The sequence below is a fragment of the Danio rerio genome, chromosome 13 (assembly GCF_049306965.1).
Source record: "Danio rerio strain Tuebingen ecotype United States chromosome 13, GRCz12tu, whole genome shotgun sequence".
In the NCBI taxonomy this organism is placed as follows: Eukaryota; Metazoa; Chordata; class Actinopteri; order Cypriniformes; family Danionidae; genus Danio; species Danio rerio.
Window position 1 is genome coordinate 40,078,316 of NC_133188.1, and position 10,031 is coordinate 40,088,346.

At 37.5% G+C, this 10,031-nt stretch overlaps 1 protein-coding gene across 2 annotated transcripts; it reads right to left on the minus strand.

Annotated features, from left to right (window-relative positions):
* Positions 1-671: 671 nt before the first annotated feature.
* On the minus strand, positions 672-9,696 carry cdkn3 (cyclin dependent kinase inhibitor 3). 2 transcript variants are annotated; one of them, NM_001145681.1, is made up of 8 exons: positions 9,648-9,668; positions 9,259-9,344; positions 9,120-9,175; positions 8,999-9,043; positions 5,247-5,469; positions 2,469-2,500; positions 2,271-2,374; positions 672-1,012 (listed from the first exon to the last, which is right to left on the minus strand). In NM_001145681.1, exons 2-8 carry the CDS (start codon positions 9,333-9,335, stop codon positions 923-925), a joined length of 627 nt encoding a protein of 208 aa, NP_001139153.1. In that variant the 5' UTR covers positions 9,336-9,344; positions 9,648-9,668; the 3' UTR covers positions 672-922. The 2 variants fall into 2 exon arrangements, with proteins under 2 accessions (NP_001139153.1, XP_073775574.1); XM_073919473.1 differs by having other exon boundaries at positions 674-1,012; positions 5,247-6,969; positions 9,648-9,696.
* Between the last annotated feature and the right edge of the window lie 335 nt (positions 9,697-10,031).

Below are 10,031 nucleotides of genomic sequence, written 5' to 3' on the forward strand. Positions count from 1 at the left end.
TTTGAAATCGAATGTCCAATGAATGTCAAACGTCAAACTAACTTTACCGCGGTGCGTATATATTTTTTACAGTCATTGGTATATGCACATCAATATAGCATCAACCTTATCTGATCTAGCAACAAGTTACGGTTGCAGCCGGAAATAACGATAATTACTTATTTGTATTTTATTATGTAACCCCAAACCTAAACCCAACCTTCACAATAATGTAAAAAAAAACAGTAGTTGTACCGATGACTATATTATTAATTATATTACCCAATAAATTGCGTTTTTAATGTTACTCTTACCACAACTCTAAACCCAACCATCACAGTGCTGTAAAATATTATTGTTATAGTGTCACAAAAACGATGCTATATTGATGTGGTATCCACACCTGTATCCTGTCTAGACTTTACCCCGAATCTGATCTAGCAGCAACCATCCGTGGAACAAATCATGATATGATCTCAAATAAATGTATTCAATATAGCAACTAAAAGCCTATAATTTACTTAGCTAAGTAATTCATTGATTAAACAAATAAAGCACCTAAATAAAAACATAGCTAAGCAAAATTTCTGATTGAACTATCCCTTCATCACTGCTAAAAAAAGAAATGTATAACCTTACAATCACGCACGCACACACACACAAAAATACACCACCCTCTCATTGACCAGGACTATCAGACAACATCTTGTTTATGTAACTTTCAACCACATTTCAGTGAACAAGCATCATTTCATTGCGAAGTTTAAGTTATATATTAAGCTCAGTATTATTATTAATAGTTTGACTTATAAAAATACAGAATTTTTAAAGTGCTATCAGAAAGCAAACAACAGCATTCATGATCAAACCAGAGAAAGCCACAGAGCAAAGAACACCAGGTAATTGTTATTTTTCCCTAAAGGTCATCTGGATGTCAGGTTGATCATCTGGACACAGATCTCTCTGCGAGCCGCTCTTTGGTTTCCTGATATGCTTCAAACTTCTCCCGAAACTCATGAAGGAAGTTGTATTGCTGTAAGAGAGCACAGAGCAGCAGCTCAGTCATATGGTTAGAGGAAGTGATGTTTTAAAGAAATAGTTCCCTCAAAAATTAATGACAATTTACGTTTAGGAAATCAATATAGTCTTTCAAGATTTGACATTACGTTGTTTTGTTGTAACAGTGTATACGACACTCGACAACAATAACTTACGTGTCTAAGGAGGAACATTGTTTACCTGAGAGCTGTTCTCATCTGCAAACGCTGAGATCCGGATTCGGTGATTGTCCTGTCTCTACAGATTTGGTAAGTGAGCGACCAGTGCTCTTTGTTTATTCAGTTTGTTCGTATCGAACAAACTATTGCACTGAGTGTAAACATGTTAGCACTACAACCAAACTTTAACCTCGTGTAGGATTTTCATTGCATTTTGTGACCGGAATAACACACGCGGCTTTCTGACGCTACCTGCCGTATGCATCCAAGTTTCCGGGAAATGCAGAGTTTTTTTTTCTCTCATTTGCCGTGCGATATCAAACATTGCATGAAAAATACACGCTAAGAGCAGTTCCTCGAATCAAATATCTCGTTTGTCGCGAGGGACATGAATGAATTCCCTGAATGAAAGAGCCAAACTGCAGTTAAAGTCCACCATTTAATAATTTGGCAAATAATTCGACTACAGATGTCCATGTAAACACAGTCACTTTCTCCTCTGTGTGTGTTTTGACTCTGAAACTCAGCACGCCCAAATAGACACTCCCACACCATCCCACTTTAGTTCCTCCGACACTCCCCCCTAAACAGAGCTGGACACGCCCACTTTTCCGACTTTTTCCAAAGTAGAGGTGTGAAAACACCCTGCTGAAACAAGGGGGTTTCATGGCTTTCAAACACATTTTTAAAACCATCAAGAATGAAATTTTAGACTTCTATAGGATTTTTTAATGGCCCAGCAGAAAATCTATTTACTAATATGTAAATAAGTATTTAATAATTTACTCTCCCCTGCAAGAAACTAATTGTAGTAAATTATTTCTTAGCGACATATTTTAAATAATGTGTCAAATCAAGTAAACCCTAAATGTATACATGCTACATTTTTTAACATAACCAAATAAACTAAATGTATGCACAACAGACAGGATGCGTGTTGGATCAATTGGGTAGCTTTGCATAAACAAAGAAAAATTAAGACTCATTTAAAACAAGACAATATTTCAATGAAATTGAAAACATTTGAAGACTTTAAGACACCGTGAGTCTCTCTTTAAGGATGTAGATTCTTACTTTGACAGTCTGAATGGCTCCGGCTCCTCTCAGCTCCCGCAGGATCTCCAGAGCTGTGCTGGGTGTCATGGACACAGAGAGCTGCAGCAGCAAACATGCAGCAACTGTGACAATGAAACACAAGTTAAACTCCTAATCACACACCCGGGACTAACATTAATCATGACACTGCATGCTGTTTTAGCATTCGAGTCTTACTCAGCCCAGAGCGTCCCAGACCTCCATAACAACTGTGGAGGAACAAACAGCATTCAATTAGAGCTTAAATATAATAGTTACATTTATAAAATAGGTTTATAACTAACTCTATACATTTTAAAACTGATAGTTCACCCCAAAAATGAAAGAAAAAAAAAGTCCTGTTCATATACTCACCCTCAGGTCATCCAAGATGATTTCTTCAGAGGGTGTACTTTTAGCTTAGCATAATTCATTGAATCGGATTAGACCATTAGCAAGTCGCTCAAAAAAAATTCAAAAACGAATTTTGTTATTATTCCTACTTAAAGTACGACACTTATGTAGTTACTGGGGAAAAACCAAAAGATGCTATTTTCTAGGTACTATTTTCTCATTCGGGCATAATAATCAAGAAACTTTGCATCTATACCACAGCGGCAGCAAGAGCAATAATATTCTGCAGAACCTGAAAACAGACCCTGGCTGGATAACAGTGCTGCATAATATCATTGCCCCTGCTGCTGACATGGTACGGCAGAAATGTTCCTTGATTATTATGGCAGGATGAGTATAGTTAGTCTAGCCATATCTAGCTACAAATTAGAGAGTAGTGATGATAGAGTCATTTCATTCATTCATTTATTCATTCATTTTCATATTAGCTTTGTCCCTTTATTAATCTGGGGTTGCCATAGCGGAATGAACCACCAACTTTTCTAGCATATATTTTACACAGTGGATGCCCTCCCAGCTGCAACCCAGCACTGGGAAACATCCACACACACTCATTCACACACATACACTACAGTCAATTTAGCGTACCCAATTCACTTATACCAAATACTTTTAGACTCGTGGGGGAAAGCGTAGCACCCAGAGGAGATCCACACAAACACAGGGAGAACATGCAAACTCCACACAGAAATGCCAACGGACCAAGCCGGGGCTCAAACCAGCAACCTTCTTGCTGTGAGGCGATTGTGCTACCCACCGTGCTGCCCTCATTTTGTTCAATTTGCCAAGATATTATTAAAATGTTACGAGTTGTTTCCAAACTCATTTACAATTATCCCAAACGTTGATCACACTACAAAAAAGTCATAACTAGAATGCTATAGGAAAGAGAAAATAATCATTTATTGTTTTTCCTGGTCTTTTGTCTATGATTAGCTCAGCTCACCTCTTCTGACAGGTCTTCATTTTGAGTGGTTCATTCACAATACACTGACAGTCTCATATAAGCTTAAACAAAGCACACAGTCTGAGCCGAAAGAAGCCATGATTAGTTCACCTTTCAAGTCTTCTGGTTTTTTAGTCGATTTGGTTATCAAGTGACAGCATGTAAAGAGAGATCACTCAAAACTGAGGACTCGAGGGATGAAAGAATCAAATTTTTTTTCCTGCTCTAAATGCATACGATCGGCTTCTGTCTTTCAGGTGACGAATGAGCGACTTAAACCCGATAGAAGACTCGAAAAAGGAACTAATCTTTTACTCCACTTGCACAAATGTGCGCATGCGCAAATGAATGAATCACTCACAGAGGACTCGACCCATCACCAATAGCAAGTTTTTATTCTCCGTCAGCCTTAGTAGAACATGTACAGAACAGTCAAGCGTTAAATATGAAATTTATCAAAACTTAAGAAAAAAAAGTTTTGTAAAATGCTAATGGTCTAATCTGATTCAATGATTTATGCTAACCTAAGCTAAAAGTATTCCCTGCAAATTGGCTTAATGGATTTTAAAAAAATATATAATTTTAACTGAGCGGTAAAATGAGCCTATTTCCCAAGAAAAGTGGAGTATTCCATTAAAGATGAAAAAATTCCAGGCAATGGTTACCATATATTTAGATTAACTAAAAACACATACAAACAAGTCCAAATCAATATCTATGGTTCCTGATGACACACTGATGTCTTGTGAAGTGAAACGGTCAGTCAAATTGTACATTATTTATAATGTTATCAACTTTACAGGCTGGGCAAACAGTGCAAGTTTCCAGTTGCTTATTGACATAAGTGTGAGCGTGCACTTAGATACAAGTTCTTTTATCAGAATGATGCCATGTCTGGAGCCTAATTTATAGCAGTTGCCACATATTGGATAAGTACAGACAAGAATAATTTAGGCAAAAATTAACAATCAACACTACTACTGAGTACTCTTTGCCCAGGCTGAAAATTTAAAGCTAATAATATAGTCAATAATGATGATTGTTTTGCTTAATAAAACCCTCAGTGCACCATCAGGATGCACAGGAATTGATTTGAACATGCTTGTATGTGTTTGCTTTGAATCTCCAAAAGGGTTACCATTAAATTGCCATGGACCATGGATTCAGTTAAAAATGTTTTTTTAAGTTCTACTGGATGACCCGAAAGCAAGTAAATTAACTGTAAATTTTAATTTTTGAGTGAACTCTACCTCTTAATTATGAGTAATAATAACAAAAATAATAATATAATTAAAGATTAAATATAGAATAAATAATAAAGAATAAAGAAATAAATATAGGAATAAAGGATTAAATATAAAATGTCTGAATACATTACACATTTTTGTTATTTTGACCAATTGTCGAATTGTCTTTTAAATGACCACATTTGTATTTTCAATTTGTATGAAATATCGTAAGAAATTAGCAAAAACTTAAATGTTTACCTCAAACACATAACTACATATTTTAAATACAACAATAGCAATATAAATAATACTTAAATACTTATATAATAATATTTATTCTCATAGCTGACAAATACATAATATTGCTAAGCAGAGAGTGTCTCTTACTGTATGACAGTTCTGCGTTGGTTTTGCAGGCAGTCCTTGAGCTCCTCCAGAACGCAGCTGCACTGATAAAGCTCTGGAGCTCCACCGTCAGGGAAGGGGAAGTGATGGACTCTGAGACCCCTTTGAGAATAAACCTCTAGCAGACACGGCACTCTGTAGCGCACCAGCTCTCCTCTGGTGCAGAACACAAACACATCCTCCACACCCTGATCACACATCTCGGCTTAACAAAAACACACAACATGTCACTTACAGCAATCTTATCCTATAGGGGCATGTAGATTACACACACAATGAGTCGAGATGGTGTAAAATTGATATAGTGATGGCCTTTTCTGTTCTGCTTTGACCAGGTAAAACGACTTATTATGTAACCACTGTAGATTTGTTTATAAATTTTGAGTTTGAAAGGATGTAATTAATCTCCAAGTTTGCATCTAACTATTTTTAAAGGTGCAGTATGCAAGTTTGACACCCAGTGGTTGAACTAGGTATTGCATTCCTGGATCAAAACAAACGCAAGCACAGGTTGCCAGATTGAGGACCAACAGGAGCTAGTCTGACGATCAAGCCTAAAGCCTGATTTAAGGCTGATTTATTTTGTTTTCTACATAAAAGAAAAAGCATGTGATAGAAGGAATATTCTCCATATTAAATGGAGTTTTTGTTCTAACCAACACCTGGAAGAGATTAGAAAAGACTTCTATTTCTTAAATACTTATATTTTTAGTTTGAATGCCATTTTACATGACATTTTTTGTGATACTACTGAAAGCAGCAGCAGATAGTTCACCTCAGATCTTGAAAAAAAAATGGTTTGAAATTGAACTTAAGAACTGTGACTCAGTGCAAACCAACACATATCAGTGATTCAGCATGTACACTTAATAATGTTAGAGTGGTTTAATATGTATTAATTAGATTATAAACCTTACCATTTCACGAGTGAGTGCAGTAAGTGCACTATTATGTGCTTCTAAATGGCTGTATTGAAATTTCCCTCGTGTTTTGTCTGGTGCAAACAGCCAAATTGCTTATCAGTGCAAATCTCGTCACGTATCGTGTTGTTAGGACACGAGGTTACAATGTAATCTGCTCACCTAATTTTTGCAATCATAATATTTATATTATTTGCTAATTAATAATCTCATGTGGAACTCTGCTTCTCACACTGAGGTCATGTGGAAATCTGCTTCTCACTTCGGAGTCTGCTACTGTCCACCGGAGGTCGTATTGCGGTCACGGACACATGCTTTGAGACCCTTTCTGAACAAATAAATGAATAGTGGTTTTCCACCAAGGCAACCCGAGGCGCTGAAATATAACTGGCTAAAGTGTCAGTGGGCTGGTGAAAAGAACCGAAACAATGACAGCCGTTCCAGCACGTAACACACATTTTCAATGCAGAAAATCCGACTTAGCATTGTTTTTCCGATAAACAAGAATGATCACTTGGCATGTTTCTTAAATAAAACTAAAAACTAAACTAAAATAAAAGTTTGAGCTCGAGCTTGCACCGACTGATCTTGAGTTACATTACAGTCTTTGGTCGTATAAAAGTTTTCATAAATGTGCTATTATGTAAATGTAGCATGATTTCCTCACAGCAAGAAGGTCGCTGGTTCGAGCCTTGGCTGGGTCAGATGGCAAATTATGTGGAGTTTGCATGTTTTCCCCGCATTTGCGTGGGTTTCCTCTTGGTGCTCCAGTTTCCCCGACAGTCCTAAGACACATATATAGGTGAATTGAATAAGCTAAATTGGCCATAGTGTATGTGTGTGGATAAATGTGTATGGGTGTTTCCCAGTGCTGGGTTGTGGCTAGAAGGGCAGCCGCTGCGTATAACATATGCTGATTAATAAAGGGAGTAAGCTGAAAGGAAAATGAATGAATGAATGAATGAATGAATAAATGAATGAATGAATGAATGAATGAGTAACTATGCTGACCTAGCCTAACCCAGGCTTAGTCTGAACCTTGTCTGTGAAACCAGGCCAAATATTGATATGATATTTACATATGAAAGAGGTTAATCTATTATTATAACTGCAAGTTTCAAAGCTAAAAACAAACTCCCCTGATTAAAGTATGCGCTATACACTCATGATTCTTTTATGTATACTAACATTATGAAACACCAAGATTTGAAATCAACAGAATGGTGATGTCATGATTCTCCTTGGGACGTCACTTAATGTGCATGTCTCATGTCCGTCTAACAGTAAAACTGTCAAAATCAGAAATTCATTCTGATGCACTTTCAACTTCATAATCTTTTTTCCCGATCATTTTCTTTGGCAAATAGTTTATGACCGTAATTTTTATCCGTTTAAATACATAGATTTATATTTATATTATTCATTCATTCCTTTTCTTTTCGGCTCAGTCCCTTTTATAATCAGGGTTCGCCACAGCGGAATAAACCACCAACTTATCCAACATATGTTTTACACAGCGGATGCACTTCCAGTTACAACCCATCACTGGGAAGCACCCATACACGCTCACACACTACGGACAATTGAGCTTACCATATTCACCTATAGCGTATGTCTTTGGACTGTGGGGGAAACCGGAGCACCCAGAGGAAACCCACGCAAACAAGGTAGAGAACATGCAAACTCCACACAGAAATGCCAACTGACCCAGCCAAAGCTTGAACCACCAACTTATTTGCTGTGAGGCGACAGCGCTACCCACTGCGACATTGCGCCACCTTATTTATAATATACTACATTTCATGATTGCTAATGTTAATGTGCATGAGCAGTCATTTTAGTCTTCATTAAGCGCTCTGCGTTTTTTCAGGCATTGCAAATCATCAGTGTCACTTTTGAGCTAACCTTCAAATCATAGTGGAGGAGGGGCGAGACTACACCACACACCTGTCACCACCACAACAACTTGTAATGGCAACTGACTAAAAAAATAACACTGCAGTACCAAAATGCTCACAGCTGTATTTTTGAACATTGCTTGCCTTTCTGCAGCGCAAAAACAATTCAGTGGACAAGCAGCCTAAAGGCTCATTCAAACCAGAAGAGTCTTTGCTTCTAAAAACATGAGAAGCAATGGTTCGGAATGGTTTGAAAAAAAGCACAGCGCAAAGAACAAGGGTATCAGGACACAGCCACAAAGCCATGTAAATAGAAACTTTGAAGATACAATTGTTGCCCCACCTCTGAGCTCTTCTGATTGGTCTACTGCTGTGGAACTGACAGTGACGAGCTGTGACGAGTGTGAAAGTTGAAGTTATTTTAACTTGACACGGCATCTAAAAATGCGGCACTTGAGTGCATGACGCTTCAAAAGACACAATCGTAATGGTCAAACACGGCCGTCAAGTGTGTGTTTACACTGAAATGTTTGAAAGGAAAGGAAACACACATTATGTGTAATCTGCCCCTTAGTCCGCTTCATACTACCCTAATAATAAGTGTAGAATAATTTAACTTATATAAGAACATGATTTCTGCACGATTTAATAAAGACGACTTGTTTCAACACATGATTGAGTGTGATCAAAGTATGCATCTGTTTGTTGCAAATACATGTCCTCTAACAGCAATAAAAATACATACTGTGCCATTAAGCGACACAAATCTGTGCCTAGAACCTCAAGTTTGACTGGAAAAAAATTTGGGTCTTGCATTTAAAAGCTAAAAATATCACTTGTTTTGCCAACCAAAATTTTCATTGTTATAAACTTAGTTTAGAAATCTTCCGAGTATGTGTGTGTGAGCTAAACTTACCAACATCTTTCTGCAGGTTTCTTCTGTTTTCTTTATATCTGCACCCTGAAATGAGCAGAAATCTTCACAAATATTGAAAGAGCACAAAAAGACACATTATTTATTCATCAATACGTTTTACCAGGTAGAGAACAGATGCCAAGAGACTGGGAGCACTCCACCATTGACAGAGATAACCTGCAAAACACAGACCTCAGATTACACTGTCTATGCAGTATTACACTGAATAAAGCATGTATGTATTTGCTTGCGTTGCTCACCATGAGATCTGAAAAGGTGTCGTTTCCTCTTCACCAAAATCCTCTTCGTCAGATGAATCAAACTCACTTGTCCTCATTGCCCCTGTCTATTGTACAAACAAATGTAAGACACGTCACCATGACTATTTATCAAACCGGACACTGTCAAATGACAGCTGAAATGTGAAGCTGCTGTCCAAACACAAGCATGCTCTGATCATGTGTGTGTTTGAGAGAGAGAGACTGTAAGTTACTATGCTGAGGGACTGCGTCTCATATCTGCAGTATTATTCTCGTCTGCACAACTAATATTTAATCGACACAATACAACCCGAAGTTATCAAACCGAAACATTAATTGCAACATATAAACATAAATTTGTAAACGACACAATCATCAACCCAACTCACCGACTTATCACACTGCGAATACGCATGCGCGGACATTTCAAAACATACTAAAGAGACTTATCCAATCATAGCGCATATGTTAAACAAACCACGCCTTTGTTCAGACACGCCCCACACGCGCTATGTACTAATTAAATATTAATGAGGCGTTAAGTTTTTCAGTTTATTTGATGTGGTACAACATTAATGCCAACATTACTGCATAACATATTTCGACCTAAGTTAAAGTAATACCTAACACTAAAATAATAATACCAAAACATGTTTATAAGCGAGGGGAAGTCAAATTGAGCTCCAATGAACCAAGAACTCGCTCTCTTGCAGACTGTGCGAGAGCGCGTGAACGTTCCTGGGACACCGGACTGCGCGCGCGACCGTGTTTCT

What these genes read in the sequence shown, in the direction of transcription:
- cdkn3 (NM_001145681.1), bottom strand. Translation starts at nt 9,335, where the DNA reads ATGAGGACAAGTGAGTTTGATTCATCTGACGAAGAGGATTTTGGTGAA. An exon ending in AAACCTGCAGAAAGATGTTG is followed by an intron (nt 5,470 to 8,998) that starts GTAAGTTTAGCT and finishes GTTTTTGTTAAG; the next exon opens with CCGAGATGTGTGATCAGGGT. An exon ending in CAACGCAGAACTGTCATACA is followed by an intron (nt 2,501 to 5,246) that starts GTAAGAGACACT and finishes GTTCCTCCACAG; the next exon opens with TTGTTATGGAGGTCTGGGAC.